Raw genomic sequence first — 22160 nt, 5'->3', positions numbered from 1 at the left:
CCCCAAGGCCGATCACTGAGCTGGGGGTGGGGGGTGCCCTCCAGTATGCTCCCCAGCAGACCCAGAAGTGGACCAGCAGTACTTCTGGCCCACTTCCGGGTCTGCCTCCAAGCACATGGGAAGCCCCCCTGTTCTCCTTTGGGACGCTCCATGCATCCCAGCAGTCACAAGCCATGCTGGTACCTCAAGGTATGTATAAAAAATATTTAAAGCCGTGTCTACGGCTGAATCACTGATTCTCCGATTCAGCATCAAATCTTCAAATTCTGATTGGGCCGAATCAAATCAGGGACAGTGATCTGAATAAACAAATTGAATCACTGTCCCAAATTTGGGCCAAATCTGAACTGAATAGGGCCCGCTTCGCACACCCTTACAATGTATCACCATCACAGCCCAAGCAGCAGAGGGTAGGGTCTGCATGGCTCCAGCATCACTCATGCACTGGGGGGGGAGTGGGCATTCCAGGTGGGCCCTCTGCATCCTGAGGCCTGTGCAGTGTTAAGTTGACTTTCTTATTTATCTAGATACAAAAGGTTACCTTCTACAGTCTGTGGGAATGAGAAGAAAAATATCACTTGTTACAACTATGGCAACTGTACTGAGCATGATGGCAAGCTAAGATGCATGTGCCTACCCGGCTTTACTGGAGAACGGTGAGACACTTTAGAATTTATCATGTACTTTCCCCACTGCAGGGTGTCAGAAGTATTGCACAGGCTTCGTGGGACAGCTCTTCCAGAAAGCATCCTCGTTCTGGAGGAGTGATTGAAATGGTATCACTGCTTCAATCCTACTCCTGCAATAAGAGACACAGAGGTTAAACGGAGTAGTGCTCTCTGAGGTCAATGTGAATTCAAGACTTCAAGAGCAAGGCAGTTTCATTTCAGCAGCTCCAGTGACTTCAATGAGGAATTAATTTATTTTAAGATTTTTTTGCCTGAATGCCATTATATTTTACATACCTCTTTCTACATACACATGTTCCTGGGTCCATGCTAGTTCCAAATATGACAAAATAGAATTCCTTGACCCTCCTGGGCTACAAGCTCTGTAGACCATTCAGTCTCTGGCAGTAATCCCTAGGCCCCTCTCTAGGCCCTGACCCCACTCCTGGCCAATTGACATCTCTGGGCTCCCCGGCCATGGCAATTGCCAGCAGTGGTCCCTGACCATCAGGCTCCCTAGACCCTGGCCCCACTCTTAGGCTCCCTAGCCCTGCTGACAGCTGCCTCTCCTGGGCTGCTGACTTCTGGGATCCCTGGCCCTGGGCTTGTATACCTCAAGCCCGGTCCCCTTCTGGTCAGATGGCTTTCTACTTGGCCACACCTGCAGGCTGCTTCTTCCTCAGCCTTTCATCTTAAAGTGACAGGTGCTGCTACCCTGACACCAGGATCCCCCCTACCCCTGGCCCCACCTCACCTCCAGTCTCTCAATGCCTTTAACATGATTTTGTTTGTTGTTGAGGGAGCCAGTCCATGGGGTAGCTTCACTGGTTGCTTTATCTGGCAGCCTGTACTCCCTTTTGAGTGCTTCTGTTTTAAGGGAGCACTCCCATACACTTCTCAGGACTGTCAGAGCCTCAGCTGTCATAGCCATGGCCCCCTTTTTCTCTAGCCGCACCCTCAGATTTGGTCTACTGCTTAAGACCTCAGCTCCCAGGTATCAGCCCTACCTTGGGTTTCAATCTTAGGGTTGAAACCCCTCCTAGGGTTTCAGTCTTACCTCTAGCCTTAGGCCCTTTAGCTCAGGGCTAGCTCCTGGAATAAGTAGCAGGGGGTGCCACACAAGCACCCCTGTTCATGGCCTCCTCCACCCCTGTAGCCACTATCCAGTGCTCCAATACAAACAGAACAAAAGTACAAGCCAGCTGCTTCATAACACAAATACTTTCCCTCCTCAAGGTAAATGTTTTCTGTAAACCCTACCCATAGGGGCCTTCTTCCCCAGTTCATCTGGGTGGCTGGGGTGCCTTTACTGTACATCTCCAGCAGCCCCCTACTCCCAAAAACTTCTCTCCCTGCTTCAGGCAGGGGCCACACCCTGCATGGTTAGAGACAAGTCTTATATCCCCAAACCCAAGCTTCTTCCAGTCATCTGACCAGGTCTTCTGTACCCAGTGACCAGGTACAGCTAATTGCTTCATTGGTCACCTGGCCTTATGAGTCCCAGGCCTCGTCCACCTGTTATTCCTTATTGCCCTTCCTGGCCTTGAGTCCCTCACCCTCTCAGGCCTTTCTAATAGGAGGAGCAGAGGTGCCCGGTTAGAATCAACACAGCCCCATCAGCTGTTGATGCAGGGTGACAACAGCTGATCAAGGGATCTGAAAACCGTGACACCAGCAGCTGATCAGGCAGTGTCCAGTGCCCAATTGGCTATTTCCACTGAAGAGAAACAGAGCAACAAGGCTGCAATTCTGCTTACTGTGGACTGTTAGGATGTCAGCTGCTCTCTTTTCCTCTCTCTTAGAGGGACAGAAGGAAAAACAGAGCACTTTTGGGATGCTGGGGTCTGAGAGACCTTTGTAGCACTACATCTAACAGTCCACAATGTACATGTACCACTACAAAGAAATTTCTATTTAAAGCCACAACACCTTTGTGGTGGGTCCACCATTTTTGTAGTGCTACAAACAGCTTGAATATATGGACACTCATTTTATATAGGGCTATAAGGGTGTATGTAGTGGTACAAAAGTAATGTGCGTCCAAGGCCAAATATACATGGCGTCAACCGGTTTCACTGAGCTGTTATCCAATCTGGATATAAGAGATGTTCTCTGGCCGAGTAGGGCATTACACTAAACACAAACTGGCATTGTAACTTGCTATTTATTACATGTGAAATTATTATACATAATTATTATAAATTATTAAGTATAGATTTATACTTAAGCATAAATTTAGCACAGCTCTTAGCTAGCAAGGACTGGCAAACTGCACACATACCTAAATTTGTATTGCACTGTACCAAGGCAGTTTATTACTTGTATTAATTCTATGCATTGCAACAGTACACAAATTCCCAGACAGGATCAGGGCTTCATTGTCCAAGATGCTGTACAAGCAGAGGAAGATGTAGTCCCTATCCTAACAAATTAACTCAAGTTTTGTTCAGAGGCATTCAGCGCTTCGCCCAATAGCAGTGACAGAAATGTGGCTATAGAAAACATAAAACAAATGATTTTGCTCTTAATACAAAGAAAATTAAATCAGTAGTGTGCAGTGTCCAAAGCCCCCACAGGCTCAAGCTGTGCAACTCAGCAAGTACAGAACTTTCAACTCAAGGTTTCTGACTCTCTTAAATAACTTTTTAATGCCCACTGACTTTGTGGAATCACTGCAGTAAGTTGTAAATGATAGATGAAATGAAACATTCCTGCCCACCCAGTACAGGCTGCACTTGGCAATCACTGCTGTGCTATAATATTTATCTCAGACAGCCAGAAAGGCCTCCTGCCAATCCCATAAGATTTGGAAAAGGAGAAAAATAAAAATAAATCACCTTCTCCCCCAGTGTTTGGTGTGTATTTTGCTTGGGTCTTCAAGGTAGGAGAAAAGTGTGCGTGTATGTGGGGGGGGGGGTTCTCCCTCCTAACCCCTAGGCATCTCGCTAACTAGAGCTCTGGCAATGAATCCTTTCTTACATCCTTCACCACTGGCTGGCAATAACTTTTATTTTATAGATTCTATGATCTTAACTGAAATGGTGATGCTGCTTATAGACTGCGGCACCGCAATAGAGCACTTTAGTGAGACCTATACTTTTTTGGTCCCTAAATTGCAAAAATATTTCATACCTTTCCTCCAAGTTGTCAACAGGTAAACAGCAGTGAGTAAACTATATCAGATTGTTACCATGTGTAAAATACACGGGACTTATTTAACCAGCATACAGTATGGTAACATGTGAACACAGGGAAATTAAAAACCACTTTTTCACTTATTAATTGGATTGATAAAATTGATGTACAGTATTCTTTTAAGAGCATAGCCAGTCCCTCAGAAAATGTTCAACCCATGCCTTATGAAAATTACTGAATTACATTCCATACAATTTGACAGACTTTGGGTCAAGCACAAAAGAAAGAGGGTGGTAGTATTCAGACATGGAAAGCTCATTTTTAGGAGAGAAATTCAAACTATTTATTGCAAAATAACTCATGGACTTAAAGCTGGGAATTTCAGCATGAACCAAGGGAGTTCAATTTCCAGCTTGAACTGAAATTCCATGGGACGTAAGTTCCCACAAAGTCTAAGTGTGCTTCTATGCCTGAACGTTTTTATATTGGAAAGCTTATGCCAAATTGCATCACTTTGAGCTATATAATTGATCCACTACAGTCCATGTTATCATCTTACCATCCTTGTTCAGTGACTGGACAATTGAAACATTTTAATTAATTAATCAAATACGAGTGTTTTATGTGAATAACAGCCCTTCTCGGACCATCTATACGAGCAAAACTTATTGGCAGGATTGCTTGAAATTGACTGTGACTATGGTCAAACTTATTGCAATTCAGAGAAAATTTCATAAACATATTTCTTTTGCAAAAACAGATTGGGTCTACTCATTAGATGATATTATGACTGGTTTGTGGGTCATTGTAAAATATTGGGAAAAGTTTTGTCACAGCGACGAAAAACATTTAGATTAACAAATTAGTCACAGTACACTTTTAAATGCATGTTAGATTGTCACAAAACGCTATGAGAACTCAAATATAAGTAATTTTATTTTATAATGAAAATTGTGAAGGCCATTGTGTATTTCAGTAAACATTTACAATCTAAGACTATGCTACACTGAACATATCTACATTTCCTGAGGCTTCTGATCCTCAGCTAGATCAATAGGGATTCTACTGGGCCTCTACTGGCATTTCTAGCAGGTAATATAGATGATATCTTTTATTAGACCAACAATATTTTTGCAAAAATAATTCTTTAATTGCAAGCCTTTGGACACAAACACCCTTCATCAGGCATTGGAGAAAAGATTGTAAAAGTTCTCCTGGGTAGAAATGAAAGTTCGTATTTCGTAGGATTTCACAGAGGAGTCAGTAGATGGAAAACTCCTTTGGGCAGTCAGTGCTCATGAACTTTGCATAAAAGCTCATTTTGCATGCCAGTGGTCTAAATAAAGCATTTAAATGGCATGTCTGTGACATCTACCATTGAATACCTGCATTCCTAAACAGTACAAGGAGGCAAAAGATTTAAGTGCAGTTAGGCAGCTAAAGTTCTGACTAAACAATGGCCTGAGTGAACCATTCCTCTTTCTAAGGTTACTTTTTCTATATTACCAAACCTTATGGTCTGCTGGGCTTTTTTTTTCTCCTAGATGCGAAATGGACATTGATGAGTGCAGCTCTGATCCGTGCCTGAATGGAGGCCTCTGCCAGAACTTACTCAACAAGTTCTACTGCATCTGTGACTTGAGCTTTGCCGGCCCCCGCTGTGAGGTAGATGTAAGCGACCTCTCCATTTATGTCTCTTTATTATTGTGGCAGAATCTCTTTCAACTTCTTTCCTATCTAATCCTGCGAATGGATGATGAGCCAGCAGTTGAGTGGGGTGAACAGGATGACTATTAGCAATCTCTATATTAGCATCTTAGGGCCTTGTTGCATGTTACCCTGGGAGCCGCACAGATGTTGAGCGGTGTTAGGGCTAGTTCAAGTTTGGAGCAGTCACACTTCAGGCCAGCAGGGGTCTGGAGGATTGGAAGGTCAGAATCCCACTCCGCTCCCATTTCAGGCTTCCCTCCTGCCCCCTGTTCCCTGGGGCTCCCCTGGTTCACACCCACCTCTGGGTCTCCCCCCCGCCCCGCTTACTTATGGCTGCTCACGCTGTCTGTCTCAGGGGAGAAGGCAGGGAAGGTTAACCTGGCTGCCCAGTTACCACCAACACTACAGCATGGGTGCTCTTCTCTGCATTTAACCTGGACCAGAGAGCAGCAGTGGCCAGACAGGCAGGTTACCCATTACCTGCCTGCTCCCCCAGAACAGATAGCAGGGGCAGCCACATGTAGGCAGGGGGCAGGGAGGGCAGTGAGCCTGATCTGGGCCAGCTGAGGTGGGGGAAGACTGGGAAGGTAGGGATTTTATACTAAGGGGTATCCTAGAGCAGCTGGCGTTAAGAGCTCCAGGAGCCACACACAATTACTGTATAACAAGTACCTTAAAGTCATTGAAACATAACAGAAGATGCCTCGTTTGAACAGTAAACTAATTTAGGACTCAGAGAAGCAATAAAAATACAGCTTTAAACATTATTTTCTAATTTTTTTAATTTAAGCAAAACATGTTGTTGTATTTAAATAATTCTTCAATTCTGGCTTTGAATGCAGAAGTAAATTTTCCAACTAGCATCATATTGATTTCTATTATTCAACATAAACATGAGAGATAACAAGGCCCCAGCATAAACATGCAGACCTTGTTCATGAAGCACTTTCTGCTTTGGTCTCTGCTCTATTTTGGACAGCTGCTACCAGACCTGAAACAATGTCTCACCTTATTTTCATTGAGGTATTATATTTTGTATGTTCTCCCAGAGTCCTTCACTATAATGGATCAGAGTAGCCTATGACAACAAAAGATAAGAACCTGTGGTAAAATCCATGGATGCTAATGCCTTTAGGAAGGCCAGGATTTTACACTTAAAATATAAGCATTTTATTACTCTCATATAATGCACCATATTATCAACCAATAATGATTCAAAAATTTGGTTCATTGAAGGTAGACTCAGTAGGTAGTAAGATATTACCTTGAATTAGCCGTCACTGGAAATACTGAGTCCAATCATGCTCCTGTTAGAATCAGAAACAAAATTCTCAGAGGTGGCCTTAGGGGAAATGGTGCCCTGGGCAAACGTATATTTTGATGTCCCTTCCCCCCCAGGTCACCAGTGCTTCTGCAGGCAGAGGCAGGGGTGCAGAGGTGCAGGGCACAGTCTGGCAGGGAGGTAGAGTGTCATGGTGCACCAGGCAGGTGAACAGGAGGGCAGGCTGGCACCGTTGCTGCTGTGTGGGAGTAAGGAAGGCTGGAGCAGGTGCCACCCTGCCCACACGTGCTGTGCCCAGCCTGGCTTCTTCTGAGCAGCAGCTAGAGGCAGGGGGGTGGGTTGGACTGGGCACTGCTCCTTCTGCCTGGGGCAGGGATCAGCTGGGGTGGGATGGGGGAAAGCACTACTGTGAGTGTGTGCTGCTCACACGTGTGCATGTGTTTGTGTGTGTGTGCATGTGTTTCCCACTCCCCTGACCATAGCACACTGAGGGGTCACCCACGTTGCCCACCCCTAAGGCCAGCTCTGAATATTTTTGTTGACTTCACTGGTAGCAGGATTGGCCGATACAACTATCAATCTCCAATAAAATTCAATAGATTGAAATAAAATGCAGTTGTGCTGAAAATTAATATACAAAATGACTTCAAAGTATTACTTTTAATGAATATTCAAGACATCAGATTTCAATTTTTGTTCATTACAAAATTGTTGACATTTTAAGTAAATTTATGGTATACTTGAATGTGGTGCTACTATTGCAACAAATAACACAGGGAAAAGAGAAATACTTACAGGTATTTTTCACTTAATGGATGAATCCCTAATAAACTGAAATTAATTTTCATTCATCAAGACAACAAATTACACAACATTTTTCAACATCACATAATGGGATGGGTTTAGCAAAGAAGCTGGACATGTATATGTGTCTGAGAGCACGAGTAAATGGAAATCAACTGCACTTAAGTATATGTTAAAATTTAGGTATACAGGCGACCCTCGCCACGTGCAGGGGATACATTCTTATGATCCCCGTGAATGGCGAAATCCACAAATAAGGCACTGCATTCATGAATGCAGCCAGTGTTCATGAACGCAGTGCCCCTGGTGGCTGGGGGGAGACCACGGTTTCAGTGGCGGCAGGAGCCCAGCAGCAGCGGCAGGAGCCCCGCGGCAGCAAGCACAGAACTCCCAAGAAGCTCCTGTAAGTGTATAAAGTGCATTTAAAATGCAGGTTCACCATTCATGAATATTTGAAACTGTGAATGCCAAACCCACGAATAGCGAGTGTTTTCCTGTATACTTAAGTGCACTGTTGAATCTGGAATAATCTATCACGATATACTTATGATTTTTTCTCATTTAAAACAAGTTTTTTTACGTATGTCACAGTTACTCAGGATTCGTGTAATATTCTATTGGAGCATTATAATTCAGGCAGAGGCAGGGTAGAGATGAACCAAACAGACTAACCAAATCAGAGATGCATAAATTTTCATAAGCCAATGCTCATTTCATCAGATGCTGTGAAAGGACACGCACAGAGCAGTCTATCAACTACAGAAAATGATTTCAATACAAAAGACAGGGAAGGGAGGGAGAGGAGTGGAGAAAAGACCTGGAAGAGGTCTTAAACAAGTAATAAATGCATAGGAGAAAGGGGGTCATACAAGTTAATCCAGGTAATGAGATAAGAATTCATTGTCCCCATTTAAACCATATTTAATCTAATCCTTCTGTGGATGAATTCTTGTTCCTAAGTTTCACATATGAGTCAGCTTATCAAGTTCTGTTGCTCAAGAACAGCCTCTCTGAAGTGAGAAATGGAAAGTTGAAGAAGGTTCAAGTTTTCTTCTACCGACTTTTCGTGTTTTTGTCAGACTGGTATCTCCTCATTCTTGCATGTAAGAGTTGCCCTGCCTGTCCAATGTAGACAGCAGAGAGGTGATGCATGTAAGCAGGTGATATAAGCAGGTGATGGCATTTCTGGTATTGGTAGAGGTGCAAGTGAATGAACCTTGGATGTTCTACTCCATGTTATTTGATACTGTGATGATATTATTTGTATAGATGTGTGGGCACAGCTTACATCTGGGTCCATTGTAAGGCCTGGTTCCTTAGTGAGGTAGCCTGTTGTTTGAGAGAGACTGCTTGAGGTTAGAAGGCCATCTGTAAGTCAGGAGAGGCTTGTCCTTGAGATAATCACCATTTTCCAGGAGGGGTGGAGGTCATTAATGATGTGTCCAAGATGGTCAGGCTGGGGGCTGTAGGTGACAACCAGAGGGATTCTTTTGTCATTTCTGTAACAGGAGTATAAGGTGCATCTCTACCCTGACTTCTGCCTGACTTCAGACTAACACAGCTAACTACCTCTCTCTGCTCATTATTATTCATGTTACGTTAGTGGAGGTGCAGTGCAGTGTAGTCTCCTTAAGTTATGGTTTGTGAGTGTAATTACTAACTGGCCTTTACTTCTATTTGTAGTCCCAGTGGTATAACATCCAACAATTTTCCCTTTCCCAAACCCGAGTCCTCTTCTTCAGCTCAACTCATTAAGCTACAGATTAGACTTACTGAGATGTGATTCTTATTTACACCAAGTTCACTTTATAAAGCTATGACTGTGTATAAAAGGCCTTATGCCATGGTTGCATAAAGCAGCCTTCATTAAATGAGAATTCGGCCTTTTTGGTTTTATTTGTCACTGCTGTGACACAAATGTTTTATCGTATTCTCCCACCAAATCAACTCTTTATATGAATGGCATTCAGGGTATATTTGAAGCAAAAATAGGGTCACTGAAAATAGTTTATTCATATTTTTGCATAAATGCAGAAACAAAGTCCTTTTTTATATATGTGCATACAATATGCTGTTGTGTCCCTGTGATGTGCAACAAGTTAATGTCTCAAGGAGCTGCCTTGGTCTGAAAACATAAGTGTAATAATTGCTTTATAATAACTGCATTACACCAAGAAAATTGATTTGTTATCTTTATCTTTATTTTCCTGGAGAAGGCTTGACATATTTTGTTGTTAATCATTTGTAAAAATACAACGCCCAACTAGAAGTTTCATTCCCTTCCTCTGTTTTTTTTAAATAAGTCATATGTCTGTGAAAACAATGTATCGATGTATGTTCTATTATTAGGGATTAATTTATTGTAGGATTATGAAGGATATAAATATATTATATGTCCTCCTAGGAATATTATTTCACTTCAAAATAGAATACTTTGGATAATCAAAGACTGGCTGTAGAACATGACTGTGATTACAAACTTTCAGCCAGTTTCAACTATGAAAGCTAGCAAATATTCAAAAAATGGTATTATATTTATGCTTAAACCCCTTCTATACCACGTAACATCGATTCAGGAAAATATTTAGGCATGTGCATTAATTCAAACTAGTCCATATTTTTGTGTGGAACTTACTGAAAAGTCTCATTTAATTGAAATCAATTTTTTTCATTGGAAAATATTTGATTTTTCTGCAAAAAAGGTAAAATGAAAATGTTTACTTGGTCACATTTAAATAGAAAATACTTTAGCAATTTGAAATTGAAAAAGCAAAAATGAAATATTTTATTTTGAATTTCAAAACAAAACTAGTCTTCATTTCATTTGAATGTAAAATGTTGCTTTATTTTCACATTAAAAAAACCAAGAAAAACAATCCACCCTAAGATTTAGAGATGAAATAAAAATTTTCATAGAATTTCAAAATATTGCTTTGAAAACAACTTGAAGCTTGAAATTCCCAGTGGGAAAGCTGCAAATCTCAATGAAAAAAAATAAACAAATACTTTTATTCAAAATTTTACATGGGACTATTTTGATTTACTCACTAGCTCTACCTCAAAGTCCATTTAAGTCAATGGGAGTTGATGCATGATTATGGTTTTTGGAATAAAGGTGGACTGCAGAAACTCGCCCAGGAACAGTATGTTGCAAAACCATCTCAGATCATTCATTTCAGATTGGCATTAGTGGCTGGGAATGTGGACAGCAATGTGTTTAATATCAGGGTTCCTGGTATACTGTATGTACATGCATGAAATTAAAAAGAAATGAAAACCAAAGAATATATATATATGCATAGAGATCTCAAACTATTTCATCAAATCTAGAGGCTTGAAATTTAAGTTCATATGTATATATAGTATCTGGTTTATATTTTATATATATTGTGTTATATAAAAAGTTACTCATTTGAAATATTCTAAGAGTAGAGAAGCAATTCAGGCTCTTTTCCTCTGTATACATATCACAAATACCACTTTACCCACTGTGATTGTAAATGACTTCTTTCCTTCATCTAACGCCTTGTCATCATGAAACATCTCCTGATTTCAGAAATGCTGCTCTTTTCCTCTTTGTACTTCTGTATTCTTGACTACCTTGTGTGTGTACATCGCTTTCCTGTCGTTATATACAAAATAAATCTCTTGTCTATGTCTCTTTATGTTTACTATTTCTCATTTTTATGTTAATAACTGTTTTCAGTTGTTTTAAGTATACCATGACTTTTGAATACTTACACTTCACAAGTATATTATCCAAAAACTTAGACTGCAGGTTTAGGAAAAAAAGTTACACATAAACTGGTTTAGGTGATTAGAAGCTGGTTTAAACCTGTAACAAAACAGAAGTTCAGTGCACGTAAACCAGTTTCAAAATGGCCCAAACTGGTTTAAGATAAACCTGATTGAATGTAATATCAGACTTAACCGATTTAGGTCAAACAGATTTATAGAACTTCTGTCCCAGCCCCCTTCCTTGTTCAAGTTAAATCACAGTCCCCCAGCATCCCAGGATGCTTTGCAGCCCTTGGCTGGGCTGGGCTGCCTGCTTGAGCAGAGCAGGTTGACCCCACCTCTCTGCTCTCTAGCTGGAGCAGTGAGGGCTGGCTGATAAGGAGGTAAGGGTGGGAAATGTGGCTGGTGATACAGCTTGGTCTGCCTGGAGGGGGTAGAGCAGCCCCTGTCAGGCATTTCCCCCCACTCGCTGCTCAAGAGGCAGGGTTCATTGCCAGATGCCAGGCCTGGTGGCAGCCTGTGGTGAAGGGAGGAGGGAGGGGAGTTAATTCCCCTGCTTCCTCCCCTCTCCCACTGGCATGAGACCCCAGCAGGGTCTGCTAAGGAGGGTCATAGCAACCCCTGTCAGGCCATTTCCCCAATCTGCCACTTGAGTAGCAGGGGCTGTGACCAGCCCAAGCAGCAGCCTGAGGCCTTAATCCCACCCTCCCTCCCATCTCCCACTGGCACAGGACCCCTACCCATGCAGGTAGGAGAGGGGAGGGAGCAGGGAATTTTAACCCCCCTTCCTCCCCACTTCACCTCAGGCTGCAGCTGGGGCCAGCATCTGGCCATGCTTCCCACCACTCAAGTGGTGAGGTTGGGGGGGAATACCTGTCAGGGGCTGCTTCCCCCCTCCTCCTCTAGGTACACCTCAACTAGCGACTGTGCAGGCTAAGGTGGGGGTTTAAACCCTGCCCCAGTCAGCCTTCTGGGGCCTGGCCATGCTCCACTTCAGCTCAGCTTCCCTCCAGCCTTCTGGCTACTGCTGAAGGGAAAGGGAAGTCTCGCTCTAGTGTCCCCCAGCTTCCAGCCTGAGCCACTGCAGGCATGTGGCCACATTTCTGGAATCGAAAGTGAATGTCTGTTCACTGGGCTCTTGGTTCAATCTACGTAGATTAGACTAACCTGCAAAGATCGAATTGATTCACACTCAGGCTTTTTGAATGTCTGTACTTAACCCAGCTTTCCTGCCCTGTGTGGTATCTGATAATATATATGGCCCCTTACGTATTTCAGCAGACTGATGCTTTCTCATGAGAGGAGCATTAGTTTCTCCCTGTGGACAAGAGTCCTTTATTTCTTATTCCAGAATATATTAGGTGCCTGCTATTTTGATTTCACCAAATGTCATCAGTAAATGGACTCACTTGGGACTTCTCTGTTTAAACCTGAACCTTGCTCTTCCCCCAGTTTCCAATGCTAGAAGGAGAATACAGAAGTTTGCTAGGTTTTAGTGTATAGCTGTAAGCAAAATAGGCATGGGTGCTGAAAAAGCAGAAGAAAAATAGAAAACAGCTTATGCCGCTTAATATAATAGTATCCAATAATCGCTATTCTTTATAGCAACTGCAGGTTGTATGTAAACACTAAAAATATCCACATTCTTTACTAATGTATGGACTCACTTTACTTTGAAATTATTGTTTTATTAAAAAGCAGGGATTCAAATGAAGATATTTTAAGCTGGGAAAGAATGGCAGAAGGTTTCGGTGGAGACTGCACTGAATTCAGACAACTTAAGGTGGCTTGCAAATGATTTTTGTAAAAATTAGGCTTCTGCTTTTTCTGAAAGGTTTTGCAGAAAAAAAGGAAAAAAGAAAAAGATTCCCTCCCCCCTTTTCTTTTGCTTGTTTTTAGAAATTCAGATTTCATTTACCCTGGAACAATGCATGGTGACTGAGAGTTACTGAAATTATGATATCCTCAGACACTAAAACCTGAGTAAAGGAAGTAATTTTTAGCCAGATATTTTAAAACCTGTTTAATTACTTTGTTAACCCCTATTTACTTTCAGTTCCTGACAGACCCCTGGAAATCTTTCTTAAAGTTTCAGCATTTCCTCTCCATGTGTTAAGTTCATGGGGCATGCCTGGTACTGCCCCAAGGGGAACAGCCACCTCTTACGGAGTGGGGAAGTAGACACCTGATATGCCAGTATGCAGTCTCCAATTCTGATAGCATCATCTCTCATGATTTTAATTACTGAGGACCATGCGGTTTTGCACATTTTAAAAATATCTTGGGTGAACTTTGAATGCCCTCATAAACCCTTACCCCAATACTCTTTAGCTTAAAAAAAAATACCCTGCATCAAATCCTCTGTATATCAACAATAGGAGGATAATGCAGTAGGAAATGTAAAAGAAAAAATTATCTTGCTCCAAGCCTCATAAGCTTGGTACAAAACCATTTGATTGCAGGTGTTTTTCCTACAGTCTTGAAATCCAGGTGAATGTTTTATGCCTGAGGTTGCTTAATCCCACCCTTTCAATTTTTAGCACGTGCACTTGGCATTTCACGTGTAGATTCCATGCCTCATCATAAAAATATGTACAGTCTTGCTCGTTGCACTGAAAAATTGTTTAAGATTTCTAAGTCAAGAACAGATTACAAAAGCATCAGTTTTGATAGAACAGCTATAGCCTAAAATGCAGGGGTTATTACAGTGGCAGCATAGTATTTAGCAACAAATTATCAGAAATAGACTACCAAACACTTTGAATAAGGCAGGTGTAAACTGCTACCTGCCGTGGCTCCACTGCCCAAAGGTTCCATTAAGATCAGAAGCACACAGTTTTAGGGGCCCTATATACTCAAAGTTAAACATGGTTCTTGTTCTGACCAGCTTAAAGTATAGATCAGTAGTTCTCAGTCTTTTAGATTCATGGCACCCTTCATTGGATTCAAGATACCCTCTATAATGTTTCTGAAATGAGCGCACCCCATTTTAAATAGTTTATTTATTACAATGCTTATCTCCTTGCAGAGGGGCCGGTCAGTAAGGCTGTGTGCAGCTTTGGTTGCTGATTCAATCTGGTGGAGATTGGGCCTGATTCAGTAGCCGAATCTCTGAATCTGAATCAAATGAGGAGACCCTTTAGTCTCTCTGAATTGAATCAGAACTCTCTGAATCAATTTGGAAAGATTCAGTGATTTGGACACAGAGACCGCTTTAAATATCTTTTCTACATACCTCAAGGTACTAGGTGAATGCTGCGAGGCTGGGATAGATGGAGTGTCCCACAGGAGCATGGGGTGGGGGGCGCAGTTCTCCAGTGTGCTTGGCAGCAGATCCAGAAGTGGACCAGAAGCACTTCCAGTCCACTTCTGGGTCTGCCAAGGAGTGCACAGCTCCGCACCCCTCCCCCTCCGCATTTCCCCCCAGCTCAGCAACTGGTGCCTTCTGGGTCTGGGGGGGCACCTGGGGGTCCCCCGTGGCTGATCACCGAGCCTGGCTCTGGTGCAGGGGGGACCCCCAGCACACTCCCCGGTGGACCCAGAAGTGGACCGGAAGTACTTCCAGGTCCACTTCCGGGTTCGCCGCTAAGCATGCAGGAGGCCCCTCGCACTCCTGTGAGACACTCCATCCATCCCAGCATCACAGTGTTCAGAAGCTGCACCTGGTACCTTGAGTTATGTAGAGAAAACATTTAAAGCTGTGTTTATGGCCACGTCACTAATTCTCTGAATCAGCATTGAATCTTTAGATTCAGATTTGACCAAATGAATCAGGGACAATGATCTGAATCAACTAATTGAATCACTGTTCCTGATTTGGGCCAAATCTGAATCCAAATCATATAGGGCCCATTTTGCACACCCCTACCAGTCAGGTGGGCCAGGCAGGCAGGAGCAGCCAGGCAGGGAAAACCTAAGCCTGTCTTTATTCATTTATCTCCTCACACCTGGAGCCTAAGCCTGCTCTTATCTGCTCACACTTCCTTTTGCACTCTTTAAAGGATCGTACGACACCCCAGGGTGTCCCCACATCCTCGCTGAGAATTACTGGATTAGATTGTACTCAAAAAAGGTTCCCTGGACATTAAAGTGGACTATACTTTCAGATAGTACTTACTCCCCAAGGTTGTACCTACATGTCGCTGTACGGTGATGTTGCTACGGCGCCATGCTTTAGTACTTCCTTTTGGAAGGACTAAGGCATGGCTCAGTACAGGTGGTTATTGTGCTGTGGAGCATGCCACCACAGCAAAGTAGCTGCTTATCACATGATCACTACATCACCGTAACATGCCGTATGATGACATGTAGACGCACCCTAAAGTGTACTTTCCCTTGTTTTATCTATAATACCGAAGCGGTGATTTGACTCACAATACAGACTTAAAATTCTGCTTTAATTTAACTATAGCTCCCTTCATCTGCACATGCCATTTCTGCTTTCTTATCTTCTTCCATCTGGTACCACTGCTCCCTCCTGGGCAAATGGACAAGTGGCACATGCTGCAAGGTTACACCTCACATTAAGTGTCATTAAAAATACACTAATAAGCATGTAAAATACGTTCAATATTGAATTCAAATTCAATAAAAACTCTGTCAGGCTTCCATAGTGTGGAAGCTTGGAATTTTGATTGAATCTGCCCCTCAGTGATTAGTTAACATATTCATTAACTGCAAGTGTTAGTAATATGAATGTATCTAATGATACTTAATTACAATAATTAATGCTGGTGGTCTCATAAATAATTTATTATTTCTCTCTTTGCATATTCATACTTATGCTGTTATTCATGGGTAATTATCGTACCAACTGAAAGACATAGACATTAGGAATATAACAACTACATCATCTTTCCTGTGTTCATTTTGCCTTCTGCTCCTCTGCCCTTCGGTCCTGTCTTGCCAAATATAGCATGCTGTTGGGAGACCAGGAGATGAAATTTACTGTCCTAGCAAGAGATATAATGCACTATTTTGATAAATATAGGCCTGCTCAAATTAGGGATGTTTTCAAATTCAGCCAGCTATAAAGCAGTATTTTGTACCTGTTTTTGTCCCAGGGCCCCAGTAAAATTTTACGGCTTTTCAGCTTTCATTTAGAAAGAAAAAGGAAATGTTCTAGTCTTCAAAACAGCAAAGAAATTATTCCAAGTAGTAAGAGATGCAGCACTGGAAAGCTGAGCTTGCTTTATGGATTTAGCTCTCTAGGAAATTGCTTTGATTTATGTGATATGAGCGCATGCACCTCAAGAAAGTAGGATAGAATTGAAAGAGGTGCCAAGAATTTCCTTGACTTCTACTCCTGTATTATAACACTGAATCCTGTTGATCTTAACTACTCTACCTGAATTTCTTAATCCATAAAAATGAGGATAATGCTGTTGCCAACACCAGCCATGAGTCTTCTGATCTTTGTTGGCTTTTATTCAATTCCAGAACAAGCTTTTGCTTTAAAAGTAGTATTTTTCTTGCTTTCCTCATTATAAGGAAAACTTGAAAACTTCAAACCTAAAGACCAACACACCTTCCCCCCCCCCGGGCCAAAAAAAATCCAGGAAGTAAAAAGAAATAATAAATAAATACATACATAAATAAAGTCCCAGATTATTATTCATTTCAAATATGCTTTTAAAGCCAGTCTCAGGATTTTGGTAGCCTGACTCATGACAGTTGAATGTTTGGGGTTGGAATAATGTGATAACACTATTTACCTCCCAACCTCATTGGGTGCAGCAAGATAAATGTAGTTAGTGTGCTGACAGCCAAATGCCAAGGACTGATTTTAAGCAAGGATTTTTTTGAGAGTAATATCTTTTATTGGACCAAGTGCATGATCAGAATAAAGTTAGACAAGGTTTTGGATGCAAGACATTCTTCTTCAGGTCACGGACACAACGTGACTCTACCACACCTGTGCTACATCCCTTACTATATTAGGAGTCCTACCGATGACTGTAATTATTTGCAAAGTAAAGTACTATCAGACGTGTAAAATTAATGCAGTCTGGCTGAGAAAGTCCTATTTTCTTATTCCATTGACTTACGTAAGTTTTACTATTTTTGTTAGCCCAGCAAAGACAAAGTAGAGGTGGGGGGGCTGGATTCTCTTCATTTTCACATCATCCATAGAACTGTAAACCACATAAGATTGCAGAACCTTTATTGTTGATGATGTGTGAGCCAGAAAGAACTCAGCTTTGTTCCTGTTCCAGGTTGAGTGTTCAGTAAGATAAAACATCTTTAGATTTGCTAACAGAGCAGTCCTGCTCTGGAAGTCATTGGAAATGTCACAATACCATTTTTACAGTCCCTTTTCAAAGCAGAACAGCCTTTTAATATCCTTTGCTATTTTTTACTAGTTGTCGTCTATACTCTCCATTTAACCAGCAATATAAAAAGGACATTGCAAGAAACAATCTTTAATATGTGTCATAAGTTAACGTGCAAAAATGTTATGATGTAAAGACAGTAAGGTTAGCTAATGTGTCATAGCAGGAAAAGACAAGAAGCACCACACAAGGCAGCATTACTGCATGCATCAGTGAGAAGCAGAAGTTGAATATTTAATGTGTGTGGTAAACATAAGCAGAAAAGGGAGTCAGGATGACATATGACAGCATAACGCCCTGTAATATAGGAATCACTTCAAGTACAGTGTTCACATACCAGATTTAATATTCAGACTAACACATTCTGTCTGTACAGCATCCTTTACACTGCACTGGCATTGTTTACCCTTTCCTCACCTTCGAACGTTTTCCCTGCCGACTCACATTTACATCACAAGGGTATTTACTCATTGCTTGCCTTATAACAGGCTTGCATTGTTTATATGCTAAATTTTATGTCATTTTCTCTTCTAATTCATGAGGGTTTAATGTGTTCTCTGTGTGCTATAGTATCTTTGCATAGAGGTTAATTTCCAAAACTTTTCTTTTTTATAACCATGGATATTTACAAAATTAAACCACACAGTGTTCCTTCCCCAACAGACATTAATCATCTGAGGGGGGTTTTTGCTTTAAAATATTAAGATGCTTTTTATTTGCTGGAAAACTTGGCAAAAAACGGACTATGACCAGCCCATAAATCTGCTCGAATTCCATAAATCACAAATGGCTTAACTGACTAAAAGTTTCAAAATGAAAGGGGGAGAAAACCTTCATCTTCAAGCTGAAAACTTGTTAAGTAGGCCTAGTTTATAATGGAAAACTTAACTCACAAATAGGTCATGATGGTTGCAGTTTCAAGGATAGCATGTCTGTCTCATTCATTAAAACTGAGGACCTGATTCTGCAATGAGCTGTGTGTGGGTGGAACACAGATGAAGCTAATGGGATTCAATGGAAGCGCATACTGGGCTAAATGAAGGTTTGAAGCCTCATGTTTCCTGTCCTAAGCAACACTCTTTCCCATCATTGCCAGAAATTCAAATAGCTTTCCATGTGTTATATATTTATAGTGAAGGTCAGATAGAAGTCAAAGGACAGACTGATTGTGTAACTGCTGGAGCGTAAGAACTTTTTATTTGAAAGCTGAGCTCTTGTGATCCAGTCCCTTATTCAGATTTGGAACTGGGAGTGTTGCATAGCTATTTTTAAAATCTGGCTTATAAACTTTTGGGCCCTGAATCAGCAAAATATGTAAGTACTTGCTTGAATCTCATTTGAGTCAGTAAAATTTTAGCACATGTTTCCGTGGTTTCCTGAACTGGTGTCCTAATGCAGACTTCCATATTCTTTCACTAAAAAGCATATTTGGGTACCATAGCCCATCAGATATTACTTGAAGTGTAATGAATAACTCAGGTGAAATAACATTTGTACCTTAAGAAATGCATAAAGAAACGCAGACTTATATCCACTATCTTCAAGGTCCATGAAATCACAACTACTCAGGTTAAAATTGGTCTATGCATCATTTGCTGAACTGTGCTTGTATTGTGCACTTCCAGTCTGTGCATTCATAGAATAGTTTCAGTTTTTGTTACGAAATTTCACTCCTAATAACTTCTGAAAAATTGTGCAGGCTTTATTGAGCCTGCAGCATAAATTTTCCATTAACGGAAGCAATGAAAAAAAATCTCTTTTGTTGCTGATATGAAAGATGTTTTGGTCTGAGTTGATCAGGAGTTATGCTTTCGTACATAGCAGTACTTAATAAAAGAGATATAGAGCTGTTTACATAAAAACCTGGTTCTTTGAATTGCACTTTTTGTATGTTTTCTCAGCTAACAGTAGTTCTTCTTTCACTTATACTGAGGTAAATTAGCAGTACCTGCCTGGAAGTTGACGTATGACAAATTAATGTAAATCTGTTGGAAGTGGGAGGAGAATCAGCATGTATGTCCTCTAAAATACTGACATGATTATTTAATCTTAACATAAAGTGCACACTATATGCACATGCATTCAGCTCTTGGGAGACAAAATCCTAGACACATGCATACTTTATCTACCTGTGAGTACACATGCACTGGTAGTATAGGCTCCAATTCAGTTTCTACTGAAGTAAATGAACAAACTCCTATTGCCTCTAACAGACACTAGACTGAGACGCTAGCTATTAGAATTGCAGCTACTAAGCCAAGTCTCAGACACATCAGCTCACGTGACCTGCATGCTTGATTGATGATCTTCAAGGCTGGAAACCAGCAATGGAAACTTACTGCATTTATACAGTTGCCCACTTCTGAACTCTACTAAGGGGAGAGTCCTTTATTCTCTCCAACCGAGCTACTACAGAGGTATATGGAGCCTTTTGAAATTATACCTAAGAGTTTTCTAAAAAAACCCCCTGTGATGGCAATTTTCTTCACCAGTTAACAAATAGTCACTCAGAGAGAAAGAAAGTAACAACACGGCTTGATTTGAAAAAAATATAAAACTGGTTGGTGGTCATCAACCAGAGCTGTCAGCTATGGAGGAGAGATGGACATATAGGTCTTCCAAGTCTGGTGCATGGTGGTGGGGAAAGAATAGACAGTGATAGGACTCTAGCACCATTATATCCTCTACAATGGTCAATTTGATTTGCATTGAAAAAAAGAAATTGCAGCTAAAAGTGCTTGGTGGTCTCCTACCTGATCTGCTCTCCCACACTTACATGTAGAGAAAGCACAGGTCTCCTCTTCTCCCTGTACCACATGTAGCAACTCAACTATTACAATTTTTGCTTTCTAAAGGTCTGCATGTCTTCATTTCTAAAGCATCTTTCAGCAAAGGCAGCTGCTATTTTGTGAGGCAGAGCTGATGCTGCTTGTTAGAACAGAGACTCTGTACTCTCTCATGGACACTTTCTTTCTCATTTTATAGCTTCCCTACATCCAACATAAAAGATTTCTCAAACTACAATTGTAAGATTGCTCTTCATATATCCAAAAATATAACATGTTCCCACACTGGGTTCAAACTTAGCAATATACGTTGGCCTGTTTCACAACAGTTGGGAGTTAAACCCATTATATTAGTTTGAGGATTTTGTCTCCTATGCATGATGTCCCTGGAAAGCCTTGGCAACATGGGAGAAGATCTTTGAAGAATTCAGAACAGATGCAGTTCCCAGAGATGATCTGTGATACAGCCAGAAGATTACATATGACATTGCATGACAGTATGAGTAAGTAGGCATCTGCAGGAATTCCTGGGGTACCCAGATGAGATAAGAGAAGTAAAGGGACTCCACAGATGCAGTCAAGGATACTGAAGGTTAACTGGAACTGTAGAAATCAAACGTGTCATAACAATATTGAACATGTGCAGTGTATCTGATCTCATTAAGGGTGGCCTCATCACCCAGAAATAGCTTTAATTTGGAGTGACAAAAATGTCAGAGTGACCCCAGAGTCCTAAGCCTCTCCCCGCTGTTTTGCAATGAGCCTTCAGGGAGTAAACTAGATTTGGTAACTGCTTACACCCAGCAAATCACAGTCTCTTCAATCCCTAACCAGACAGCTTCCAGGGCTCCAGTAGAGGAAACCCTGGAAACTAACAGGGTGTTGACTCACAGTTTGAAAAATATTAGGGACCCACCATCTGGGTAGAAATGGTATGACTATGACTGTCAGCAACTCTGAAATTGCTTCTTACCACAAAACAGCCAGTAAGTTATAAACCAAAATGGGCTCGTGACATAAAATAGAATAACATGCAAGAAAAAAGGAATTGCTTTGGAGAAGTGGTCTTGAGAGTTTGGTCTGTTAGGTTTGGAGAGACAGTTACTAAGAAATAAAATCAGAAATTGCCTACAGCTTCCTTCTGACCTGAACCTCTTTCTTGGTATTCTCAGTAGTCCAGTGATTTTATAGAGCTCAAACACACTTGCTGCTATTCAAAGGTTATCCCCCACCCCCAGCTTGTCTAACCGGTGCCCCTCCTCTTCCTCCAGTCTTGTCTGACTCTATATTCTGAACATAATATCCTCACAGAGCCTCCTACTTAAAACTCACAGCTCTCAAACCTTCCTCATCTTTCCAATTCTATTCAAGGACAGAAATATTTGTATCCTTTGCATAGGTTTTCCTTTCTAGAGATCTGCTTGATGATCTGGGTGTTCATTCAATTCAATATTATATTCAAGGAAGACAGTATATACATATCCTTGAATCTGATTTCAGGTACATTTCCAATCATATTTCTTCAGCTGTTCTTCCATAAGATGAAAAATATCAATCTCTGCATGACATTTCCTTCTTCCTCCTTCATCCAACAGTGTGCATTTTTTCTTTTAAAGGCTTTTCCTGAATACAACTTTCTTGAGGTTAACACCTCCAAATGCCTCTGAACAAGGCTTCTTAACCTGATATCAGAGAAAAGAAGGGC

The 22160-nt window shown here is 41.3% G+C and overlaps 1 protein-coding gene across 1 annotated transcript in view; it reads left to right on the top strand.

The window, feature by feature from the left end:
* Positions 1-22160, top strand: part of CRB1 (crumbs 1, cell polarity complex component) — a 132247-nt gene that overhangs the window by 92542 nt on the left and 17545 nt on the right. The window contains exons 8-9 of the mRNA XM_019530568.1: positions 528-656; positions 5348-5474. Of these exons, the coding sequence (XP_019386113.1) occupies positions 528-656; positions 5348-5474 (256 nt within the window). The remainder of the gene's footprint in view (positions 1-527; positions 657-5347; positions 5475-22160) is intronic.

This window comes from Crocodylus porosus, unplaced genomic scaffold (assembly GCF_001723895.1).
Source record: "Crocodylus porosus isolate Cpor-Errol unplaced genomic scaffold, CroPor_comp1, whole genome shotgun sequence".
Lineage (NCBI taxonomy): Eukaryota > Metazoa > Chordata > Crocodylia > Crocodylidae > Crocodylus > Crocodylus porosus.
The sequence above is the reverse complement of the archived record's forward strand: the minus strand, read 5'-3'. Positions and strand labels throughout refer to the sequence as shown.